This window comes from Mangifera indica, chromosome 7 (assembly GCF_011075055.1).
Source record: "Mangifera indica cultivar Alphonso chromosome 7, CATAS_Mindica_2.1, whole genome shotgun sequence".
NCBI classification, from domain to species: Eukaryota; Viridiplantae; Streptophyta; class Magnoliopsida; order Sapindales; family Anacardiaceae; genus Mangifera; species Mangifera indica.
In genome coordinates this window covers 7,087,242-7,113,276 of record NC_058143.1, presented here as the reverse complement: position 1 = coordinate 7,113,276, position 26,035 = coordinate 7,087,242, and the positions used below count along the sequence as shown (strand labels likewise).

Here is a 26,035-nt window from a genome sequence, read left to right as displayed (position 1 = left end):
CATAAATAATATGACTAAAAATACTATTTACAGATGCCTATTACACAATTATACCTATTCCATAATTCAATTATATATTGTGACTATTTAAATATTTTGATTAATGTTATAATAATTTGTGGAAATATCACTTTACCTTTATATTGTATAATATCATGTTTTTCTAAATATTATCTAACATATCTCTAACACCCTTCATTGTAAAATATTATTTTACTTTCTAATATTATCTATTCAAAACTATCCTCTAACACCTTTTATTATCAAATATCATTTTATCCTATACTACTATAATATTTACAATATAGCCTATGTAATTTTTATTATTTTACTTATTATACACAACTATAATTTATTATAAAATAATAACGATTGAAGTAGTAGTAGAGATAAATACCTCGAAATGACAAACTTTTCTCTTCTCACTAAAAATTTTGAACACGAACTTCTTTTCTCTTTTTAGAAATCTCTCTCAAATATGTTAAAAATGAACGAAGATATGTGGTTTATATAGAAATAAATGAAGTATAGTTTTGGTATTATTTTGGGACATTTTTGTTTAAACACTTTAAATTAAGGGTATTTTTATTTAAACCCCAACATTAGGGGTAAATTTGTTTATTACCCTTTAAAAAAATAATAATTTAATTAAGAAGGGTAGTTTTGATATTTAAGGGAATATTTGAGATATTTTCGTTTAAATACTTTAATATAAGGATATTTTTTTAAACCCCAACAATTGGGGTAAATTTTTTATTACCCCAAAAAAAGGGATAATTATTTTAATTTCTCTTAATTTTATGTACGTTGTTATGCTATGTGTGTAATTTGTGATATGCCTAATTATACATAGATTTAATTTTAGTGTATAAAAAATATTTAATCAAACCAAATTTATTTTGATTTTTATATAAAATTAAAAATTCGGTTAAATAAACCCATCAAAATAATTTCATTAGAATCAAACCTCAAAATAATTCATAATCCATTCCGATTCTTAACACCTGGTTGTGAGTTTATTTAAAAGAAAATTAGTAAAATGGTCAAATTAATTTTGACCTAAAAAATTAAGTTCTTTCTACTAAAACACAAGTTTCTTCCTAAACTCGGGAACTAGCTAAATTTCGCGCTAGCACAAGCGTCGGCGTTCTCTGTATCTTAGCAGAAACTAAAAATCGAATTGAAGCTATGGCTCCTCTCAAAGTTCTGATGGTAACAATCGCCCATCAATGCATTCAATAAATATCTTTTGCTCCGTTGTTTCTTTTTCACTATTTGTAATATACATTTCTCAGGTTGCAGAGAAGCCTAGCATCGCTCTCTCAATTGCTGCCGTGCTCTCCCGTGGCAAAGTAGTTTCTCCTTACCCTCTTTCGTTGCATTTTAGATGTTTAATTCACTTTCTTTTAGTGCTGCACTGTTTATAGCTCAAGAAAACAAGTGAATTCGCTGTATTAGGCCTAATTACGTTTGAGTTGAAAGAGAATTATTGATAAAGCATGTCTTTTATGATTCATTTCGTGCAAAAATTAGAGTAAAGCAATTTTGGATTGATAGATTGATTTTTTTTCATCTGCAATATATTAGACCCATTAATTAGTATCTATTCTTTACGATTCCTCAGAAACTTTTGTTAAAATTTGTGTGAAATAAGCTCTTGATGTTAACCCTTACATATAATCCTAGTATAATGTTACTACTTTTCTTAATGAATTTACTTTAGGCTCTACTGCTTTCTTGAATGCTATGTTTAAATTCCATGCCACAGATGTTTACAAGGAAGGGTGGTACCGAGGTTCATGAGTTTGATTCTATATTTCTTGGATCTCAAGCGCATTATAAAGTCACATCAGTGATTGGGCATGTTTTCAGGTTAAGCTTTTTTCTAATTATGTTGACTAGAAAAGAAAAGGGAATATTTTTGTCAATGTTTCAGATTTATCCTGCCAATATATTTCTTGTGCCAGGTTCTCATTTGGCTACACTTGTGATTTTCAAGGAATCATTTACTTTTAGAGTGTGTTTAGAATTCTTGAAGAACTAAAATTCAATTGAATCCGTCTTATGGTTTAGAATCTTGTCAATTCTTCTGATTTTATACTCTAGAATTCAATCTTTTCTGGAAATCAAATATGTAATTCAATATTGTTTTTGATGTCAATCAAATAGGTAGGAATAAGTAGAAATGGGGGGAAATTAGAAATACTATCTATACATATTAGTTCCTATCAATCTCTGAGGATATATTAAGTGTTTCAGTAGTTTTGTCCCTTTTTTGTTACAATTTTTAACTAGCAAAATCAACTTCTTGACTTATAGACTAAGAAACCAGAGTTAATGATTTTGGTAATGATGTAAGATTCGTTTTTGGGAAGATATATGGGTTGTTTCCTCTAGTTTCATATTTCTGTTTCCTTGGTTATATAGATTATTTTCTTGTATCATAATGTGAACTTATTGTCAAAATAATTAGAGAAACAACTTCTAATCTGACTACATGAGGAACAGATTCAACCAATGACCCATAATTTTATTCTCTCTGGAGCCTTAACTTTTTAAGAGAGTAAAGTTCATTGCATACGTGTGGTCTTGTAGTATCAATTTCCAAATACTGTCATGAAAAACTAGTGAAAAGGGAGGAAGCAAACGGTTAGAGTTCTTAGATAGCTTGTTTCTTATCTCATAACGTGAACTTATTGTCAAAATAAATAAAGAGACAACATTTAGTCTGACTAAATAGGGAAGAGACTGAACCATTAACCCATAATTTTATTCTCTATGGAGCCTTAACTTTTTAAGAGAGTGAAGTTCATTGCATTTGCATGATCTTGTTGTGCATCAATTTCCAAAAACTCTCCTCATGAAAAACTAGCAAAATTGGAGGGAGCACATGGTTTAGAGTTGTTTGATAATTCAACCTAAAACATTAAGAGGGCGTTTGGTTTTTGTATTTAAAGATTACTTTGGTAATATATCTTTTATTCTCTTGTTTGGTTTATCAGTAATAAAAAATTACAGTAATCTTCTATTACCAATTCTGACGTGGCAGGTAATATAGGTAGTAATCTGATTAGCATCTTTACTTTAGGTATTTAAAGATTACCAAGGTAATCTTGATTTTTTTATAATTATATTATTTTTTATTAATTTTTTGAGACAAAAATAAATTTATTTTTAATTAATATGATAAATAATACAAAAAATACTTAAAAATAATTATATTCAAGGACATTTAAGTAAAATAATTTACTAGTAATCTTTTATTACCTTTAACCAAACATAATAATTATTTATACCTACCAAATTTTATCAAATATAGTAATTATTTATACACAATAATCTTTTAAGTAATCTATCTTTAAAGTAATCTTTTTATTTTAGTAATAAAATATTACCCTAACCAAACGCCCCCTAGGTTGATAGGTGGATGGTCTAACCTTGGTATAGGTGATGTAGGACATACAGGAAGAATGCAAAGGGCTATTTAGTCTTTGTCTTTCTCTATTTTAAGACTTAGTTGTCTTAGTAATGATGGAAACCTTGATTATAGGCTTTTTAAATCAAATGCTAGTTAAAATATAATTCTTATAATTCTAATCCTAATTAACTAAGAGAACTCAATCCTAAAATAAAGAGAAACAATGGCTGAATAGCCCTTTGCATCTTTCTATATGTTCTACATCCATATTTAGTCAAACTGAATGGTAATATGAAATTTCACTTTTGCTCTGTAATGTTCTTTTTTTTTTTGCATTGCATGCCTTAGTTTAGTAAATCTTTAATTATGTTTGTCATTTTCTTGATCAAATTCTTCATTGTGTAACTGTAGTGTAGATTTTCCAGCAACATATCAAGATTGGTCTAGCGTTGACCCTTTAGATCTTTTCAGAGCTCCAGTTCTGAGGAGAGAGTCAAACCCAAAGGTAACTGTGTCTGTGTTGTTTGCCATCAGTTTGTAGTTTTTTCGAACTTTTTCCCTTGATCTTTTAACTGTGTTAAAATTGCAATAATTAAAATAAGTTTGTACTTGTGTCTTGTAAAAGTGTTCATAATGATTTGCTACAATTTTCACGTTGCTAGATGTTTTTCTGTTTTTTTTAAGGATTATCAAAGCATGCATCTTACAACAATATGAAAAAAATGTGTTTGCATGTCTGTGTATGAAGTTTTGTGATTTTGTATGATATAGTGCTTGATTTTTGGATCTTGCTATTTTTAGTAAAATTTTCTATACACAATCTTGATGGTGTTCTTTTAAATATTTATTAAAATGCTTAATTATAAGAAAACATATGTATTGATCTGTAAAAAGAAAATAGACATACAGTATAATGGCCAAAATTTTTCTCATGTTTCATGCGTTTGTTATTGTCTCCTCCAATAGGTTTATGCTGTATAAAACTATTAGAGTGAGTTGTATATCATTTTTCAAATCTGTGTTTGATAAAAATTATAAAACAAATATAGAAAATTGGGATTTGATCTTGGTGCTTTCAAGACATGGAGACACAAGATTATTAAAATGAAAAAGTGAATGTATATCTAGTAGAATAATTGACGAATTTGGTAGAATTTTGTTTTAATTTCTTTCAATAATTTGTAACTATATAATTATCTTCCTTTACATTTTTCTTTTTCAACTATATTAACATGAACTTGATTTTTTTATCATATACTATTTTAATTAAATTGCTGTTGGAGGAAAATGAATTAAACAAATTATAATTTCTTTTTACAAGAAACATAAAGTAAGAGTCAATGCACATTTATTTTTGTTTCAATGTATTATACTCATGAATTACATCCACTCACTTTTGCTTCATTTAATTTGTGTGTCCATCAAAAGAAATCGTTTCCCCACAAAATATCATGGTGGGGAAAAATAAAGTTGCTTATTTTTTTTAATGTAGCTTTGTAATTACGATACTATAGGTAATTTTACAAAGTACCTCCAAGGTTTGTGTCTTGTAATTAAGATATATAGCATATTAGGGTCTTGTAAAAATGCTTAAGTTTTGCTGGTAAGTCACTAGATTTAAAGTTTATTTTGCATATATCAAGCATGTATATACCATTGGTCGTTATGTTTTTATGTTTATTTTTTATTCAAATAATCTGGTGATTTGTCTTGTGGTAAGGCACATATCTGTAGGCATCTAAGTCAAGAAGCTCGTGGTTGTGGTCATTTGGTGTTGTGGTTAGATTGTGATCGCGAGGGGGAAAATATATGTTTTGAAGGTAAACTTTCTTTCTTTGTCATTTCAGTGTATGTTTTTCCGGTTACGTATGGTTCTTGCTTGATAAAATACTCTCTTCAATTTTAATTGTCAATGGGGACTTTTATCTGTTTACCATACAATAATATTTTTTTTCTTTATTCAAGGGGATTGAGCAGCTTAGTGCCTTAAATTTCTTATTTTTGACTTCCTGGAGGGATTTATTGTAGAGAAATATATATTCATTATTTTTCTTTTAATTTATAGGCCTTTGGTTCATAGTCTTTTCTAGCTTCTTGGATAGAAGAGTTGGTAAGCAGAACAAGGACATAATATAAATGGGAAAACTGATCAAACATATTGATAAATGCCAACCTTTCTTCTTTAGATACACAAGTTTTCTTCCACCCATCTAGCGTTCTTCCTGCCTCTTTATGACTGGATACAAAACTGTGGAACTGTGTAATTTGGTACAGAAGACTCTTGGTTACTGAATCAAAGTGTACCATTTATCTTTTTGTTTTAGTCTTTCTCAAAATATCATCTGAAATCACCAAAACCCCCCAAAAATGTCATAAAACCTTACAAATATCAAAAAGTCCGCTATAAAATAGCAAAAAGGTTTAGCAAAAGACCAATAAACCATACTGTATCATTTTTTTTTTGGTTTTGTATGATTTGGTTATTAAACTTATATGGTATGGTATTTTTTTTTTTTTTACAATTTTTTTAGTACATTATGGTTCAGCTAGAAAACTGAATTGTACCACATTTGTCCACCCCCACCAAAAACTCATAGATCTAGAATTTCCCACCAGACACAATCCTAAATATATTTGATCGACCAATCTCTTCCTTTACACCCAATTGAATTTGCAAATTTTATATTGAGGACCTTTGCATATTGATGCCTGAGAAAATACTATTGTTCAAATTTACTCTTAAACCAAACAAGTAGGAGTGGATTTGAGTCAAGTTAAGTTGAGCCTGAATTAGGGCTAGCTTGAGCTCAACTTGAATCTTGAAAAACTAGCTTGAGCTTAAGCTGGTATTCAATTTGTTAGTGAGATTGTTGAAAAGTGTTAGAGATGAAGAAAAAGGGTCATCGAATATGAAGAAGAAGGGTCGTTGGAGAATAAGAATCGCCTGAGAAGATGAAAAGTTGTAAGAGAAGATGGATTTGTAGTGAATTTTTGACGGCTTAGTCAAGTCAAGATGGGACTACCTTAGCTTGAGTTTAGCTCATTCATTTCGATGCCGAGTCAAGCCCAAGCTAGCTCGACTCAGATCCACCCTTACAGACAAGGCATAAAATAATTTTTCTAAGAAGATTGAAGAACTATTTTTATCAACCAAGTGAAAGAAAGTTGTATCATCAACGAATTGCAAATGGGTCACTTGTACTTGTCCTTATATGTGATCAAACCTCCAAATGAATCACTTTTGTATAGTTTCTTGGTGCTTTTTTGTTGCTCTAAACAGTATACCCTTTTTGTGGATAACTTGTTTAATAGTTTTGTATCACATTTTTATTTAAGAATCAGAAGTAAGGAAAAAGTAAAATTCATAAAACTCTTGTATCTTAAAGCTAGCTTTTATTTTTCACTCTGTATCTACTGACTAAACTTTCAGAAAATTGAAGATAATATCTGTTAACACTTGGAGGGGATACTGCTTCCCAACAACTATGAAAGTTGATTAATTCATTGCTTCACCTTTAGTCAGATAAATCTGCAGTTTAAATACATAAAGTCTGCAACAAATGTGGCCAGAAAAGTAGCAAAAAACCAGCAAAATATCAGGAACTGAACAGCAGAGACAATAACAGAAAAAAAATTTGCAAATTGAAAACTAAAAATAAAAACTGGGGAGAGGCTATCAACTGTGGAAGTTTTCTCTTCTTGACTAAGCTATTGAGGAGAATTATTGAATGCAACATTATACTACAGTCTTGACAGTGTGTGGAAGTTTCATTAGTTACTGGCATTACTTCTTAGCCTCTGTTATTTATTTGTTTATTTTTTCTGCAGTCATGGAGAGCACTGGCTTTCAATTAAATGATGCTAGAAGAAAGGTTTATCGTGCACGGTTTTCTTCAGTTACCGAGAAAGATATTTTTAAGGCTATGGATAACCTTGTTGAACCTAACAGAAATGAAGCACTGGCTGTTGATGCTCGGCTGGAGATAGATTTGAAAGTTGGTGTCGCATTTACACGATTTCAAACTAGATATTTCCAGGGAAAATATGGGAATCTTGACTCCAGAGTTATCTCGTTGGTTCTCTTATCTCTCTTATAGTTCTCTTTAGTACTGTAGTTTTGTTTTGCTCTCTGTATGGAGTTTAAGTGATCTGGGTAAGGCACCACTAAGATTCTCTTGGTGGAAATTCAGTTGCCTATCAGATGCAGGTATGACCTGGTATAAAGAGTTGCAATTGTGAATTGGGAAAAAAAAGGAGAAATGTTGCATTATTAGTTTCTTTCCCAATATCCATGAGTGTTTTGTAAATTATGCTAAAACAAGATAATTGGGAAAGTTGGATTGAGGGTGAGACACCCTGCTTTGCTCTATGGTTAAATTTCAACTAGAACAATACCAGTCTTGTGGCTCCCAGGTTGACATGTGAATTGATGAGGTTGGTTAGATAAATTCAAGAATAAAGCTCACCTAAAGAGCATAGGATTGATGAGGTTAGCCTCTTCAAAAGACTACTCTGTATCTCCCTCAACCCTAATGGCATTAGCATAGGAGTTTAAATTTAAGGGAAATTGTAAATTGCAAAGGGATTCTTCACATGTGCCTTGTGATTGTGACAACGAATTTTTCAAAATTTGGATGAAGCTTTTACCGAATCCTTGTCCATTTTAGACAACTGATTCGCATTAGTTCTAGTTAGAGGTATCAGTGGGTCGGCCGGCGTGGCCCATTGGGCCTAAGGCCTATATAGTTCTGGGCTTTTGGGTTAGGCTGGTCCGAAAAATACATAAGGCCATAGGGCCTGGCCGGGCCAGACTGTGCTGTGTCCTGTTGGGCCTTAAAAGGGTCGGCCCATTAATTTTAATAAAAAATAATTTTTTTATTATAATTATTTAATTTTTAATTTTTTCAATAATTATGTGAATAGTAACAGTCTGGGTTGTCCTATGGGCTTGATGCCCAGGCTCAGCTTTGAAGGCCTATGGGCCAGACAGGATTGGCTACAGTACTGGTCGGGCCATTTTTTCGTTCTTTAGACTAGGCCATGAGTTGGCCCAACCCATTTGCCATGTCTAGTTCCAGTTATTAACTCAGTATTTTATCTTGTCCTGCGATTCTACTCCAACCCAACTGAAGTATGGATTTATGATTTGTGATTGGCTTTAAAATATCTATGCTAGCTTTTGCTCATTAGTGGTTCTGAAATTCAAGTGGTTCACTTTGTTGAATGCTTTGCTGATATCTAGAATTAGCCCTAAAAGAATTTGTAGATATTTCGGCCTTAGTGAAGTTTGTTTGTGCAAATCTTTATGAAGATGGAACTCTTGCCCACCTTAATATTTCTATTGGTGCTGATGCATTATTAATTATCGTTTTCTATCTTCTTTGTTAGTGTCCTGAAATGTCTTTACATTTCACCTGCATTCTTTCAACGTCATGGTTATGCTAAATCTTGCAATGCTTATATATGCTTACATAGATAGCCTTTTAGAAATTATAAAATTTCCTAAAGTTTCATGTTAATTTGTGATTTAATTGGTGAACTTGTTCATCTTTTCCAAATTGTTTCTTGCAATTTTTGTAACTATTTGAACGGAAAACCTTTTTGTTTCTCTTAAAGAAATAAAAATGTATACAACAGTAAGAGGCCACTAGGCGGCAATATAATTGTGATACGAGCTTTTTTCTGTATTATAGTCATTGTGGTTACAAATAATTTATATTTGCAAGTTATGCATGCATATTCAACTACCTTTTTTAGTATACTGTTTTTTGGGAATTTGCTTGTTATTACTCTTTGAGTTTGATATAGTTACCCATATTTCCAACGGCTTCGAATTTTTAATTGCTTTGAATACTTTCTATCAGATTTTAATCTGATTGAAGAATATGCAATATCTGGTCTTTTTATTTTAGTTTGATATATTTACAAAAAACCGGACTTAGGTATTCGTGTGTATGTTATTTTTCTCCATCTTTCTCGGGCAACCATTATGGTGTGCTTATTGATTTTTCATTTCAGCTATGGGCCATGTCAAACTCCTACCCTGGGGTTTTGTGTACAACGGTATTTGCAAATTACTTCCTTTAAGCCAGAAAAGTTTTGGGCACTGCATCCTTACATAATACAGAATGGGTATGAAATTAAGCTAGAATGGGAACGTCACAAGTTGTTTGACTTGGATGTGAGACTTTCTTTCCTTATTTTTTACTGTAACATTCATTGTTAGCTTCACCTTTGAAGGTAATACATATCATGCCTTATGTTACAGGTTGCTATGATGTTTCAAGAGTCGGTCACACATGATTCAATCCTAGAAGTAATTGATATATCAGAAAAACAGGAAAGCAAAGTTCGTCCTTCTGGTCTTAACACTGTGAATCTTCTAAAGGTCAGCAAAAATGAAGGATGGCTAGTACCGTTCTTGTTCTAACACAAATTATACTTGGAGATAAGTTTTACATGGACACTTCAATATCTATCAGGTTTATGTTGCAAATGAGATTCATAGGTCTGGGTATTAAAGAAGTGCTTGCCATGCCCGAATACTTAATTAGCAGTAGGGTCGGTAAAAGTGGACAAATTATAGAATACTAGAATTATCTATGATGCTTTCATTATCTATTTCCAAACCCTAACACACGGGCTAAATTGCAAGTTCCCAAACTTGTAGAAGGGCTACTTGAAATCTTTGGAAAGCTGAAATTACTTTGATACCCTTTTACCATTAGGTTTTATCTTTTTTTTCTAATGAAGTTAGATTTTATGTGGGAATTTGTAAATTTGGTATTCAAGGGGTGGGAACTTGTGGTATTCCCAAATATGGGGTGGGAAATTGTATTTAACTCTTTTCTTGCTTTCCTGAAAGTAGATATTTTTCCATCCTTCAACATAACTGAAATTAAAACTTTTTGTCATCTTTATAGAGACTGTAATGTGTTTTACCCAAGCTCGTTTCAACAAACGAACGTACGAACTTTGAGAAGCCTTCTACATTTGATGTCAAATAATTTGAGTGTCATGATTAAGTTTTTTAAAAGTAGTATATTTATTAAAAATACATTCTATCTATTGAAGTTCATATTAGTGACTCATAGCTCAAGGAACATGTGTGTGATGTAAAATATTATTTCTAGTCTCATAATGCATTTTAATATAGAGTATAATCTAATTGTTAAAGGTGCAACTCTTGATCTGTGAATTTGTTATCTTGAGTTAGCTTGATTTAGTTGCCTTAATTCATTGTAGGATATTCATTGTTTTAATTAAGTATTGTGCTCTTAAGTGAATGTTTCACCTATACATTATTGATATTTTGAGATTGATTGTTGGTTAATAATCTTTATATTATTTTTTGTATAAGTGAAAATTGATTAATACTGTAGAAATGTATATTGTAAAATAAGAAATATATCTTGTAAAATAGAAAAACTTAGATGTCTTTCCTAATGTGGTTAGGTATAGTTAGTATCTTTACTAAATTAGTAGGTATACTCTTGTATATAATGATGTATTTCTTGGAATCAAATATATATAGAACAAAATTCATCAACCACCTTTGTTAGCATGATATCAGAGCCTACATTAGACCTTTGAAATTTTTTTCACGGTGTCTCTAACTCGTTTTTTGGCCACCACCTCTCTTTTTTCAGCCACCATGTTTTTGGTCTTTTTCCGATGGTCATGTCGATACTTTTGTGATCAACACTATCTTGCCAGCAAATCCCTCAAATCTCAACACCGAGTTTTGTCTCCAATCTCCTTCTTAGACGAACGCGCATCAACATCGCCTCTTCTAGTAGACTCAGAAGATGTTGACGGTTCATTTTGTGGTAACCCCATCGTCATCAGCCTCCATACGTGCTTGCACATGCCTACTGTTCTTCATCGGATCTTCACCCCTAATCTATCTCTCTGGCATGCGTGGAATTACACAGCTGACACCATCCCCTTTAGATAGATTTTTCTTCTATCTCCTGGCTGTGTCCGATCTGTCATCTTCATCTCCAGGTGTTTTCAATAGTTTTTATCAGTTTTGATTATTTTTCCTCTCTGTTCTTTTTTTAATATGGCTATTGAGAGCTCCAAATGAGGTACAACCTCTCTTTTTAATTCTCTCCCAATTATCACTACTGAGAAATTAATTGGTAGTAGTAATTATGTTTCGTGGGTTGCATCTATTGAACTATGGTGTATGAGACAAGGTATTGAGGACCACTTAAAGCTAAGGATATTAAATTCGATAAAACTACCTAGACTAGGACTGACGTTTCTTTGTGTAGTATGCTATGAAATACTATTGATCCTTAACTTCTGTCCATTTTTAAGGCCTATCAAACATGTTTTGAAATTTTAACTTAGGCTAAACTCTTCTATACTAATGATATTCAGAGATTATATTTGGTTGTGTCTGCTCTTGTTCATTTCAAATAACAAGGAATGAGCATTTCAAAGTTTCTTGGTTGGATGACATCTCATAAGACGAAATTCAACTTACTTCTTTCCACGGTAAGTTAGTCACATAAGACTTTACCCAACGGGATAAATTCTTCATAGCTGTCCTTAATCCTGACCTTGATTTGGTTCAGGATAAGATTCTAGCCAATATAGTTATACGATCCTTTGATGAGGTCTTTGCTCAATTGCTCCATGTGTTCTCTCCAAGTGTTATAATTGGTTCCTCTAGTCTGGATTCATTTGCTCTTACCTCTTCGACTCAACAGGGAGATCGTGGTGGCTAGGGAAATTGGCCACGGTGTACTTATTGTCATAGGTGGGGTCATACAAGAGAAAAATGCTATAAACTGCACAGTCGTCCTCTTCGGTTAGCTAATGCTGTTTAGATTGTCCTCCTTGACTCCTCTGGAAATCAACTTCAACCATCCTTAACTCTCACGGGTGTTGATTATGAATAATATGATGGATACCTGGAGAATCCGCCAGCAGCAGAGCTTCCCCTGGATGCTTCTTCTGCTCTCACAATCTTCCCTGCACTCCAATCTCAACCACACTGCAACCAGCAATAAAACAGTAATGACAATGCAAACACACACACACAAGGCAATGAAAATATGAATTGTATTGAATACTTCTCCAATAATGAATACAAAGTAGTTTTCCAATACAATCACTATTTTCATCTACTGCACTATCTATTTAGTTACACTTCCAGATACTAATTTTTCCAGAAGGTTACAACACTCTAGTTCAGAGCCCCACAGTACATGCTCAACACTCGAGAGAACTACTCTCTCCCCACTTTTCCTTAGTATTTTCACCTGCCCCTTTTTCCCCCCACCTGCTCCCTTTTTCAACTCTTTCCACCGCCATTTCATTCTCTCCTGCTCTGCCACGTTTCATATTCTGAGTGGTTGGATTTGCAATAAGGTGACAGCCTTCCGATTTTGCCTTTGGGTCACAGCTTTTTTTATATTCTCTTTTCCTGCAGAAAATATATATATGAGTTCTAACATTTCCCCGTCCATCGAGAGACACCTTGTCCTCAAGGTGTGATTGGAGAAAGGGATATTGAAGGTTGTCGCATGATTCCCAAGTCCATTTGCGATCCGGCAACCCTTTCCACTTATTAAGCAATTCAAGATCACTATGGGAGGAATACTTGTATTCTGATACACCTTCAGGCTGCTCCTCTAGCAAGTCTTCCTTCAAGCCTTTCATATCGCCACATTTTATCAGATCACGAACAAGGCTACGAATATCACAGCGCGCAGAAAAGTTCACAACAGCCCATCGTTTTATCTTTGTCGGCTCCACTAATTTCTTATTATTGGAATTCCACCGCCCATTTTGAAGAAAGAAATCCTCACCATTTCCTACTTTTAACCTTGGGGCGGATAGAACACGGCCTTGCACTCTGTCAATTACTCGTCTTCCAATACCCTTGCCATCAACAGGATGACCATCGTCATATGAGAGGGAAACACTATAATTGGTGACATTAACTTTGAAGTGATTTGTAAGCACAACAATATTTTGCCCTTTAGATCCAAGGCCACGCCTTGATATTGGAAGCCTCACCACCTTTCTCTTAAATGGTTCAGGTTCCACCTTTGTTGGAGTGAAATCTGGTGGAACTGAAATGTCAACGGTAGGTCTCAACTGAGCGCAGACTTCAATGGCTCCATGCACTGGATCTGAAAGGAAGTTGCTGATGAGATCTCGATTGATGGGGGCACCGCTGTCCACTGCCACCAGCGCTTGTTGCGTGAGGTTGTAATCAAAACGAGGGGCCCATTTCCTTGATCCAAGCCGAGCTGTTGTGGAGCAGTTATCCACCATAAAAGAAACTCCTCGAACATGCATAAATGGGTTCAATGAATCTACAGACTCAATCACACTTTCGTTGATGATCTCAGAGTATGAGTGCCCCTTCTTCCTCAAGACTTCAATCTGGGCCATCATTAAAGCCACATAGACACCTGCAGTAAAAGGGTACAAGGGGCCTAAGTCACCAGCTGGCCGTGCTGCTCGGACACGCTCACCAACTTTCCACATGCGAGTCTGATCAATTTTTCCCATTGGGGAAGCTGGTAAACCATCCTTTTCATAAAACCGACGCCCAGCCAAGACAACACTGCGGATCTCACTACAACCGGCTACATCTTCATAGCACTCATACAAGATGTCCATGCAAGGATAAAATGATGCACTATAAGCTGTCTCAAATTCCTTTTTCTCCTCTTCAGATAGGGAGTTGTAAACAGCCAACATACCCTGAGTAGAGATGGTCTTGGATGTAATTCCTGTAATGCACTCAACAGTATTCTTGTAAGCCTGATCTTCACTCATTCCATTGACAGTGTACCTTCGGAACAAGGACTCCACAATTCCATGAACAGAACCAAGTAGAATGCCCCACTCCCCAAAGATATCACTCCTATACTCCCGCTCCAAAGTGGTGGCAAATGTGAAAGGAGAACCTAGGGCAACTGACCATCCCAGGGCAACATCAGTTGCTCTACCATCAACATTCTGGTGGACAGCAAAACTGGAATTAATTCCAGCGCCATTAATCTCTTTGCCCTGAGCGTAAAGTCTCCTCACAGATGGACCCATTCCTTTGGGACACACAGCAATCACACTAAAATTCTTTAGGAATTCAAGTCCCTCCCACCCTTGCAGCCATTTTCGAGTCGTGCTTTTTCCTTCCAAACCATTGTCGATAAGGAATGCAAGTTCCAACCGTCGGTAGCATGTGTCTCGGTGGCCATCTCCCTGTTTTCCTTCCCCTCTCCTCTTTAAAAAAGGATGGATTAATTGAAGGGTAATATTGATGTTATTGAATCGGTCATGAGTTGGGGGTGACATGTTGTTGGCATGGTGTACTGTCAATGGGTAGAATTTGATTGAAAAAATTTCAATAGTTTGGGAATGAAAAAGAGGATGGGTGGTATGGTGATATGCTGGCTCGGAAGCTTTTATTGGAGTTGGGTTATGTTGGCTAGAGTGGGGTTTGATTGTAAGGGTTGGAATAATATGCTTGGGCTGGGATATAAGTGGCGTAAATGGGTTAGGTTTGGTTGTAGTTAAATAAGTTGAAGGATTGGGTTTGGTTTTGGAAATATATAATATTGGATTTTGTGTGGGCCACTTGGGTTTGGGCTCAGGTCTTGGGCTTGTATTATTATTGTAAGGATTGTTGAGATTGAATGTGAATGACATTGGGTTTAGTTGAATTCGGGCCAGATTGGGTATCATAGAAATGGGCTGCCATGATTTTGGGTTTAATGGCCTGGGTTTGGGTCGGGTAGGGTTATAATTTTCTTCTCCTTTTCCTTCTTCATGGACGCCTCCTTCTCCAGCCGCAGCTTCTTCTGTCTCTCTTTTCTTCACAGATTCTGAGCACCTAGTAATTGGTTGCATCTCCATGGATTTCTCATTTTCTTCCCCTTTTTGCTTTTCGTTCGCAACTGTTATTGTCTGCTCTATCCTCATCGTCAATGGAAGTTGATTCCCATATGAATCAATGGATTCCAGCAACTGAAACTCCTGTGAATCTGCCATTTTTTCTTTCTGTTGGCCTATTTCCACCGATGGGTCTTCATATGACATCAGACTTCCTTTCATAATACCGAAATCACCAAGGTCAGTTTTTTTCCTCTCTGAATCTCCATCGAATGCGAATAGGATGCCTTCATCATCTTGATCATCCTCTTCTACCACAAGAATGGCCCATGATTTGCGCTTACAGTCATGCTTCGGCTCTTCCTTGTTGTCACAGCGAGGACAAATTCTGTTCGTCATCGATTCTCGAAGTTCCCATTGAGTCAGTCGTCGAACCATCCACCAACGCCCGTTATCTTTGATGAAGTCGACTTTCTCCATCCCTAGAATCGGTGCTCTGATACCAATTGATGGATACCTGGAGAATCCGCCAGCAGCAGAGCTTCCCCTGGATGCTTCTTCTGCTCTCACAATCTTCCCTGCACTCCAATCTCAACCACACTGCAACCAGCAATAAAACAGTAATGACAATGCAAACACACACACACAAGGCAATGAAAATATGAATTGTATTGAATACTTCTCCAATAATGAATACAAAGTAGTTTTCCAATACAATCACTATTTTCATCTACTGCACTATCTATTTAGTTACACTTCCAGATACTAATTTTTCCAGAAGGTTACAACACTCTAGTTCAGAGCCCCACAGTACATGCTCAACACTCGAGAGAACTACTCTCTCCCCACTTTTCCTTAGTATTTTCACCTGCCCCTTTTTCCCCCCACCTGCTCCCTTTTTCAACTCTTTCCACCGCCATTTCATTCTCTCCTGCTCTGCCACGTTTCATATTCTGAGTGGTTGGATTTGCAATAAGGTGACAGCCTTCCGATTTTGCCTTTGGGTCACAGCTTTTTTTATATTCTCTTTTCCTGCAGAAAATATATATATGAGTTCTAACATAATATCTCAAGAATCAAGCCAACAAACAGTTTTCTTTTAATGTTGCTTCTGTTGCACCCACAGGTCACTTAGCAGTGTGCCTTATTTAGTCTTTCCCTCTCAAGCCATGGGTCCTTGATTCTGGTGTTTTTGATCACATTTCTAGTAATCTTTTTTACTTTTCCCATTGTATTAAATCTCAGTCTCTATCTGTTGTTACATTAGCCAATGGATTTATAGCTCGAGCAACGACAATAGGTTGTGCACATCCTCTTCCTTTTTTGCCTTTACATTCTATTCTTTATCTCCTTGAATGCCTTTTTAATCTTGTCTCTATTAGTAAACTCACTCGTTCTTTAAATAGTATCATTATTTGTATTAATGACTTTTTTGTTATGTAGGACCGTAGTACGGGATGGACAATTGACATAGGACTTAAGTCATAAGATCTCTACCATTTACATCTACCATTTGATTTTGTAGCCTGCACGATTACTAAGTCTCTAACACTTATCCACAATCGTCTCAGACACCTTAGTTTATCCAAACTTCAAAAGATGGTGCTTGGTCTTTCTTCTTTATCACCTTTTCAATGTGAGTCTTGTCAACATGAAAAATATTCTCGAAAAATCATTTTCAAAGCGTGTTAATAATTGGGTTGTATCCCCCTTTGAGTTAATTCATTCAAATGTCTGGAGTCATAGTAGAGTCGCATTTGTTTTAAGTTTTCATATTTTGTTACTTTTATTAATGATTACTCGTGTTGCACCTGATTGTTCTTAATGAAAAATTGATCTGAGTTGTTTTCTATTGTTGAATATTTTTGTACTAAGATAAAGACACAATTTTCTACTACTATTTGTACCTTTTATAGTGATAATACATATGAATACTTTTCTACTTCCTTCACTAAGCTTATGTCTTTCTAAGGTATTTTACATCTGTCATCTTGTGTTTATACCTCTCAACAAAATAGGGTTGTCGAATGGAAGAATACACATCTCATCGAAACTACCAACACCTTTCTTATAAACAATCATGTTCCCTTTCGGTTTTGGGTAGATACGGTCCTCATTACATGTTTTCTGATAAATCAAATGTCTTCAATTTTACAACATAAGGTACCTCATATTGTTCTGTATCCTAATCAACCCTTGTTTTCTCTTTCCCCTTCTGTCTTTGGGTGTACCTGTTTTGTTCATGACTTATTTCTAGTTGCAACAAATTAACCGCTCATGCTCTCAAATGTTTATTTCTTAGATACTCTGGTCTCTAGAAAAGTTATTGGCATTATTCTCTTGAAACATGTCAATATTATCTTTCTGCTAATGTTACCTTTGTTGAGTCCCTCCTTATTTTTCCTCTTCATTGGCTCAGAAATCCTTCCTTTATAATACATTGTCCCTTTCCCCAAGTCACCTTCTGAATCCGCTCTTACGACTCATTGTCCTAGTCCTACTAAGGAGTCTCTTTCACCGCCGAGTACTGATCTTGTTCCATTCCACCCTCCCACAGGTGCTGATGTTAGTGAGTTCGTGCCTGAGGCCTTTGTGCATCCACTTCCTATGCCAACCTTTGCCAACCTCCTTCATTGCTGAGGTTTTGCCTCCTGATGATCAGTTTCCTATTGCATTTCACAAAGGTATGCGCTTTGTTCACAATCCTCATCTCATCTATAATTTCCTTAGTTATCATCGGTTATCTTTACCTTTTTATGTCTTTGTCTACTCTATCCTCTATAACTGTTTCAAGCACTGTTTGTGAGATAATTTCTAATCTAGGGTGACGTTAGGCAATGGTTGAGGAGATGTTAGTTTACATACCAATGGAACTTGGGAATTGGTTTCACTACCTCCTGGACACTCCCTTGATGGTTGCCGGTGGATTTATACTGTTAAGGTTGGTCCGGATGATGAGGTTGATAGGTTGGAAGCTTGATTAGTTGCCAAGGGTTACACTTAGACATAAGACCTTGACTATTATGAAGCATCCTCTCCTGTGGCTAAAATGTTGTCTGTTCGCCTATTGTTGTCTATGGTTGCTATGTGATAATGGCCACTATATTAGTTGGACATAAAAAATGCTTTTCTTCATGGTGAGTTGCAAGAGGAGATTTATATGAAACAATTGTTTGGCTTTGTTATTTACGGGGAGTTTGGCTTGGTATGTAAACTTTGCCATTCTTTGTATGGCCCAAAACAGTCTCCTTGTGTCTGGTTTGGTTGGTTTAACACATTTATTCAAGAGTTTGGCATGATTTGGAGCGAGTCTGATCATTCTGTGTTCTATAGACATACATTACAAAGATAATGCATCTATTTGGTTATTTATGTTCATATATTGTTATAACATGAAGTGATCAAGACGATATTGAGCAATTAAAACAGCATTTGTTTAGACACTTTCAGACTAAGGATCTAGGACTATTTTAAGTATTTTCTTGGCATAGAAGTCATATAGTCTAAATTTGAAATTGTTATTTCTTAAAGGAAATATGCTTTGGATATTTTGGAAGAAACAAGTATAATTAGATTGCAAATCCATAGACTCTCCCATGGACCTTAATACTAAACTTTAACTTGGATAGGGAGAGCCCTTTACAGACCCTAGGAGATATCGAAAATTGGTTTAGTAAACTCAATTATCTTACTATTATACGACATGATCTTTCGTTTTCAGTTAGTGTTGTTAGTCAGTTTCTGTAGTTTTCATGTGATCATCATCGGGATGCCATTATTTGGATTCTACGGTTCATCAAAGGAGCCTTAGAAAAAGGTCTACTTTATGAGAATAAGGGTCATACACAAGTTGTTGGATATTCATATGTTGATTGGGTAGGTTTACCATCAGACAGAGGATCTACTTTTGAGTATTGTGTTCTTATTGGAGGAAACTTTATATCATGGAAGAATAAGAAGCTAGATGTTGTGGTAGATCAAGTGCAGAAACAAAATATCGTGCTATGACTTTAGTTACTCGTAAGCTTATCTGGTTGAAACAGTTGATTCAAGAGTTGAGGTTTGCAAGTATATCACAAATGTCATTACTTTGTGATAATCAGGGTGCACTTCATATTTCCTTCAATCTGGTATTCCATGAAAGAATGAAACATATAGAAATTGACTGTCATTTTGTTCGTAAGAAGATTCTGTCCGGCAGCATTACTGCAAGTCATGTCAGTTCAAACAACCAACTCATTGCATTCTTACTAAATCTCTTCGAGGTCCTTGGATTAATTATATTTGTAACAAACTTAATGCATAAGATTTATTTTCTCCAGCTTGAAAGGGAGTGTTGAAATGTATCTTGTTATATAAGAAATAGATCTTGTAAAATAGGAAAACTTAGATGTCTTTCATAATGTAGTTAGGTATAGTTAGTATCATTCCTAAATTAGTTTAGGTATACTCCTGTATAAAATGATGTATTTCTTAGAATCAAATATATAGAGAACAAAATTCATAAACCACCTTTGTTCATAATTACTTATTAAAATATCATTCAGGTTGCTTCAAGTGCATTAGGCTTTGGTCCTCAAATGGCTATGCAGTTGGCTGAGCGCTTGTATACTCAAGGTTTCATCAGGTTTTCTCGATAACTTTTTCCATCTTGATTAATTTGTTTGGTCTTTTGCTTTCATTTATTCTTTTGTGGTTGTATAAGTATAAAATGTGATACTTGTGTCCACATTCTAGACTTGTATTCTCAAGGCTCAGTTTGATTTGATTTGATTTGATTTCATTATGTGCTAGTGTGTGAGATGTGTAATGACTTTTCTTGTATCAATGGACAAATTTGTCTCATATAGATGCATTTCTTTCTAATCGGGTGTGGTTACAAGGGTAGTTGTGGTAAAGGTGTATTCTGCTCTATATTCTCCTTGTTCTCTTGCAGAGGATGGATATGATAAAAAGTATATTAGTTGAGCAAGAATTAGTCAGACACATATTTTTTATTATTGGTTTTTTAATCTAAACAAAATTATGCTGACAATGATTCTCCTATGAGGTGAGCTTATACCAAATAGTAGGTCATGGTTATATTGCTGGTTTAGTTCATATATTGAATCCACAAATGGAAATTTGTTGAAAAAGATGGAACTTTTTTACTTCTAAAGGTTCAACTTTGTTGGATTCATTGAGTAATATGTGAGGTGAGGCGAAACTTTTGTTTTGTGTCTATGGAGATGTTTGTCTGATATGTGCATTTTTTTTGGTGGTATTGTTGACTGGTGCACATATGAAATCCACAAATGGAAATTATTGGTGACATGGAAAGTTCTTTACTTCTCAAGATTCAACTTCAATGCATTAATGTAGTGCTGCTGTGTTAGGTGAGTGAAGCTTTTGTTGTATCAGTTGAGAAATTCATCTGAGATGGGTGCATTTCTTTTTGAGCATTTTGGTTTTGTGGGTAGATGTGTATAATTGATGCATGCTTGTATTCCTTTACTATGTTCTCTTATGGGGGAACAATGCCTGAAGATAAACTGAATTATATTTGTTGGTTTATCTCTCTAGAATCATGGTTGTGTAATAATGATATGAACCTTAAGAGAATCATATCTCAAAAGCTAGCTATTGAGATTGAAAAACTTAAGACTATATAAACCTTACACCAGAAGCCTATACTTTCTAATGTAGAATTTATGTCTCATACCTTACACTTAGAATCTTAACATACCACTACATTCCACAGTCTTGGCACCCACGCGGGATGGGTGTGTGCCAACTTCTTGCTAGCCTCAGGCGAGCATTCCAATGCTGACGTCACTGCTCCCACCGCACGATTGCTACTAAATGACATGCTGAACTTTAGGACAAGCTTAAAGCCATTCCAATGTGGGATCTAAGTCTCATACTTTACATTTGGAATTCTAACAGATAATTATTTATGAGAAGAGTATGTTGACTAGTTCGTTTTGTTGACTTCTATTGTTGGATGTTTCTTCATTATTGTAGGTCATTTGTTTTGTTTTATTTTTTATTTTTTATTTTTTCATTCTCTTTTCCTGTTGAATATTGAACGACATGTCATGGGAGGTTGTATGGCATCAAATGTGGATATATTGTTGCACAAAAACTGTATAATATAACCTAGGGGATTTAACCGGCTTAGAGTTTATTTTTTGCACTATAGATGAATGTTTCACATGAATTATTTTCTGTGTTCTTGGTCTACTTTCACTCCTGGCACTTAACTCTTTTCAAATTTTTGGGTTTGTTTGACCATTTGCAACTGTTCAAAAATCATTTGCTGACAAATTTAGTTTTTGAAATTACACACACAAGTTGCCTGTGCACCCTTTTATTTTGTTTTTCAGAGAATTTTTTTTTAAAGATAATCATTTTTCTATTTTCTAGAATTGTTGCATCAAAAGATCTATATCTGACAAGGTTACCGAAGGTTAGTTAATATCTTGTATGTATCTAGTCTGATATCATAGGCTTCAAAGTTTAGGCTGTAGTGCTTTTTTCCTCCTAAGGAAAAGTATGACTGCTTTGGAATTGACAGCCATATGATAAATTAAGTTGGAGGTTCCTGATTGGACAAATTTTTGAACCTTGAATAACCTTGTTTTGAAATGACATCTTGGCAATATATGTGATTCAATCTGGGAATCTAATCCAAATATATCAGCCTTTTGTTTGATCCCTTAATATTTCATTTTAACTCTCATTTTTCTTTCGTCTCTGTGGAATATAATAATCATTATTAATCTTTATGCCACTCTTCTAGCTATCCACGTACAGAAAGTACTGCCTACCCTTCTTCATTTGATTTTCAAGGGACACTTAGTGCACAAGCAAACAGTCTAGTATGGGGTGATTATGCACAAAGGCTCCTTGCTGAAGGTTATCATAAGCCACGGTCTGGAACAGATGCAGGAGATCATCCCCCTATTACTCCAATGCAGTTTGCAACTGAAGATAATCTTGGCCAAGATGCTTGGAGACTGTACCAATATGTCTGCCAACATTTTCTGGGCAGTGTGTCTCCGGACTGCAAGTTTGTAAGGTAAAGGCATTGTTCCCAGACTAAAGATTAACAGTAACAGTGATTTGTTGACAGGAATGGGAATCTCATAATGAGTTAAATTACAGCATAATGAGCCAAGCTCATTTGCTAGAGAGAATTATACATTCTTTTCCCTGCAGGTTCAAAATAAAAAAGTATCTTGTGTCATCTTCTCCATTACCCTTGGTGTTGAAATGATATTACTGCTTCGTTACTTTCAACATTAACTCATCTCTCTGTATTGCTTTCATTTTTTTCTTACAACATATGAACCCCCCTGCCACACTCTTGCACAAGAGAAATATAGGGTGACCAAGCAAGTTGCAGTTTTGTCTTGATATATGTAAAAGAGATGATCCTCCTCTTATAATATGTTGGTCAAATTGTAATAACAGGAGCTGTAACTCCATGAATGTATGGATTGAGAATCTCATTCCTGTTCTACCCAATCCAGGTCTACAAACAGAGCCTGACTATTTATGATTGCACTGGTGGTTCACTCTTATTGTCTTGTAACGTCTTCCAGCTTTTTATTTTTGATTATGCTCTGTCATATCCCAACTGAGTACTCATTCTATCAGTTTTCTCCCTTCCATTTGCAATTTATTACAATGCATTTGGTCTTCTTGTTTTAAGTTATGTTCTTTAAGTGTTTGCTTAGGCTCAAAAGGGTTCTCTACTTCTCAAACATTATGATTTTCCCCCTCAATTAAAACTTTAGAAGAAACTCATACAAACCCTATGCCATGAATGTGTAGGTATGCTTAATGTGTTGGGCTTTTCTTTGCCACCCAAGAGAATCTATACTGACTACTGGTGACAACTATATTTTTGTTGGTTCTTGACTTTTACGCTTGATGAGAAGATGCTCTAGTTAGAGCATCATCATTTGTAGCACAGATTGCCGAAAACATATTTACTCTTAAAGAATGCAATCATGTGAGTCATTTTATTAATGTGCTTATTGTGGAAGTAGGTATAACAATTCTTTTGATGATCCAAAAATAATTGCATTATATTCATAAAAAAATAAAAAAGAATTGTCTTGTGCTTTGTGTTGAAAGGATTATTTGCTTATATCTTGGTTTAGAATTAAAATTTGTGAGGACCGTGTTTTATGCCATGAAAAAATTCTAATCATTTTTCAGATGAAAGAAATTCAGAAAGCAGAAATTGCAAGTATATATTGGCTTGTGACTTCTATATTGTAGCATAGCATTAACATTTGCTGTCCATTCCAGGAAAAAGATAAAATTTTCAATGGGTGGAGAGTACTTCCATTGTGTAGGGCATCATGTTACAGTCGAAGGATTTACATCAATTATGCCATGGCTAGCAATAACTGAAAGAAACCTGCCTGAGTTTTCTAAAGGAGAGAAAATAGAAGTTTCAAGGGTGGAGCTGAACGAGGTAGCTTTTTGACCTCCAGAGTTCAATTTTTGCCACAATTTGATATTTTTAATTTTTTAGTTAATTTGAAAATTCAGGATATCTACAATTTTCTCTATTAAACTTGGGAGTTTTTTCCTCCATATATGGTGGGGAGGGTAAGGTTGACAAGGGCTATAATGTACTGCATTTTCCGCCAAATAAAGTATAGTGGCATTATGATATAATGATTGGTATTACTGTTAATTTTTTTTTTTTTTAAGTTTATGATTTATCCTGAGTTCCTTACATTGGCAGGGCAATACTGTCGCACCTGATTATCTCAGTGAGAGTGAGCTTATTTCCTTGATGGAGAAGAATGGAATAGGCACAGATGCATCAATACCTGTGCATATTAACAACATATGTGAGCGCAACTACGTCCAGGTTATAACATTTTACTGTCAAAAATTACTCCCTTACTGTTGGATATTTAGTGCATTTCTATGGATAATTTAACTTTGTTGGTTATGCTTCCAAGATTTTAGTATTAACTTTACATTCAATTTGCAGGTTCAAGCTGGCAGGAAATTGGTCCCTACGCCGTTAGGTATTGCGCTTATAAGAGGCTATCAGTGTATTGATCCAGATCTGTGTTTGCCGGATATCCGAAGTTTCATCGAGCAACAGATAACACTTGTTGCTAAGGGTCAGGCAGATCATTCTCGTGTTGTGCAGCACGTGCTACAACAATTTAAGGAGAAGTACAGTTTCTTTGTTAAGCAGGTTAAAAATCTTATCTCTTGTCCTTAAGTCTCAACTATTGGGACTTGGGCAAATGATTTGCTTTTTGAATATGGTTTCATTGGCCTGCCATTTAGTTTGACTAAAATAAATGCTGACTGGTTCCAAAAGTCACTAGAAACTTCCCCAATTATTCTGAAAACTGTGATATATCCCCCTGTAAATTCATTTTAAGAATGAGGCATGCTTTTATATTAAGGGTCAATCTACTGGATTTCAGTTACTATTAATCAATTAAAATTATTCAAGGTTCATTCTACTCAACATTTTGCTTTCTTCATATTCTAGTTTTAACCAATCAATTTGCTTTCCCTTTTTTTGGTGCAGATTGAAAACATGGATGCACTATTTGAAGCACAATTTTCCCCACTTTCTGACTCTGGACGTCTTCTCAGTAAATGCGGTAAATGCCTGCGGTATATGAAGTACATTTCTACCCAGCCATCAAGGCTGTACTGTGCTACATGTGAGGAGGTTTATAATCTCCCTGAAAAGGGTACCATTAAGGTAATAATACGTTTTGTGTAGTAATTTTTCAATTTGTCCGAGCTTGGGAGTACCATTTTGGATTTAAGCTAATAAATATTATTTTATTTTATTTTATTCTATTCGTTTAACAGCTCTACAAAGAGCTGACATGTCCTTTGGATGGCTTTGAGCTTTTGATTTTCTCAATGGCTGGGCCAGAAGGCAAGTCTTTCCCTCTCTGCCCATTCTGCTACAACAATCCTCCATTTGAAGGTATAGACACACTCTTTGGTACCACTAAAACGAATGGTTCTGGGAAATTTGGTAAAGAAGCAGGCATGCCTTGCTTCCTCTGTCCGCACCCAACATGCCGACATTCTCTAATAGCTCAAGGAGTTTGTGCTTGCCCAGAATGCAATGGTACTTTGGTTTTAGACCCAGTAAGTGCCCCCAAGTGGAGACTCTATTGCAATATGTGCAATTGCCTTGTCTACCTCCCTCAAGGTGCACATCGAATTGCCACCACTTGTGATCAATGCCCTGAATGTGATTCTACACTAATAGAAGTGGACTTCAATAAGAAAACGTCGCCTTTGGATGATGGAGCTACTTTGCATATTGGTTGCATTCTTTGTGATGAATTGCTTCATTCTCTCATTGAAGTGAAACATGGTAGATCGTTTTTCAAACATTTAGGTGGTAGGGGAAGGAGAGGTGCAAGGAGAGGTGGATATAAAGGAAGAGGACGGAATTCTGGAAAAATGGTGGATCCAAAAATGAGTTTTCGAGATTTTTGAGAGGTTTTACTTATTCACCTTTGTATTTGATCTTAAAATTGTTTTGAGTGTGCAGTTGATTTTATAAACAAAAATTCTGAAACTTATGACTTGTTCTTATGGTTCATTCATTCTGGTGCAAACTTTATTTATGTAAAGCAATTGGTGTAAACTTAATTAAGAACAAATTTTATTCCGGGACTCTTAAGGAACATTTTAGGGAAATTGATTAGTTTAGTATCCCCATTGACTTGTATTCTTTCCTATGAAAAAAACCTC

The 26,035-nt window shown here is 34.9% G+C and overlaps 2 protein-coding genes across 5 annotated transcripts; one reads left to right on the top strand and one right to left on the bottom strand.

Annotated features, from left to right (window-relative positions):
• Positions 1 to 1,002: 1,002 nt before the first annotated feature.
• Positions 1,003 to 25,952, top strand: LOC123221791 (DNA topoisomerase 3-beta). Of its 4 annotated transcripts, XM_044644704.1 has the most exons (15): positions 1,003 to 1,212; positions 1,296 to 1,352; positions 1,769 to 1,872; positions 3,830 to 3,923; positions 5,139 to 5,238; positions 7,247 to 7,490; positions 9,437 to 9,599; positions 9,687 to 9,806; positions 19,828 to 19,907; positions 22,062 to 22,340; positions 23,582 to 23,750; positions 24,027 to 24,155; positions 24,282 to 24,494; positions 24,840 to 25,019; positions 25,133 to 25,952. In XM_044644704.1, exons 1-15 carry the CDS (start codon positions 1,189 to 1,191, stop codon positions 25,775 to 25,777), a joined length of 2,601 nt encoding a protein of 866 aa, XP_044500639.1. In that variant the 5' UTR covers positions 1,003 to 1,188; the 3' UTR covers positions 25,778 to 25,952. The 4 variants fall into 4 exon arrangements, with proteins under 4 accessions (XP_044500639.1, XP_044500641.1, XP_044500642.1 ...); XM_044644706.1 differs by lacking the exon at positions 22,062 to 22,340; XM_044644705.1 differs by lacking the exon at positions 1,003 to 1,212 and having other exon boundaries at positions 1,334 to 1,352; positions 3,835 to 3,923.
• LOC123221792 (ketol-acid reductoisomerase, chloroplastic-like) lies at positions 12,326 to 14,521 on the bottom strand. Its single transcript, XM_044644708.1, has 2 exons — positions 12,505 to 14,521; positions 12,326 to 12,425 (listed from the first exon to the last, which is right to left on the bottom strand). Exon 1 carries the CDS (start codon positions 14,489 to 14,491, stop codon positions 12,644 to 12,646), a length of 1,848 nt encoding a protein of 615 aa, XP_044500643.1. The 5' UTR covers positions 14,492 to 14,521; the 3' UTR covers positions 12,326 to 12,425; positions 12,505 to 12,643.
• Positions 25,953 to 26,035: the final 83 nt, after the last annotated feature.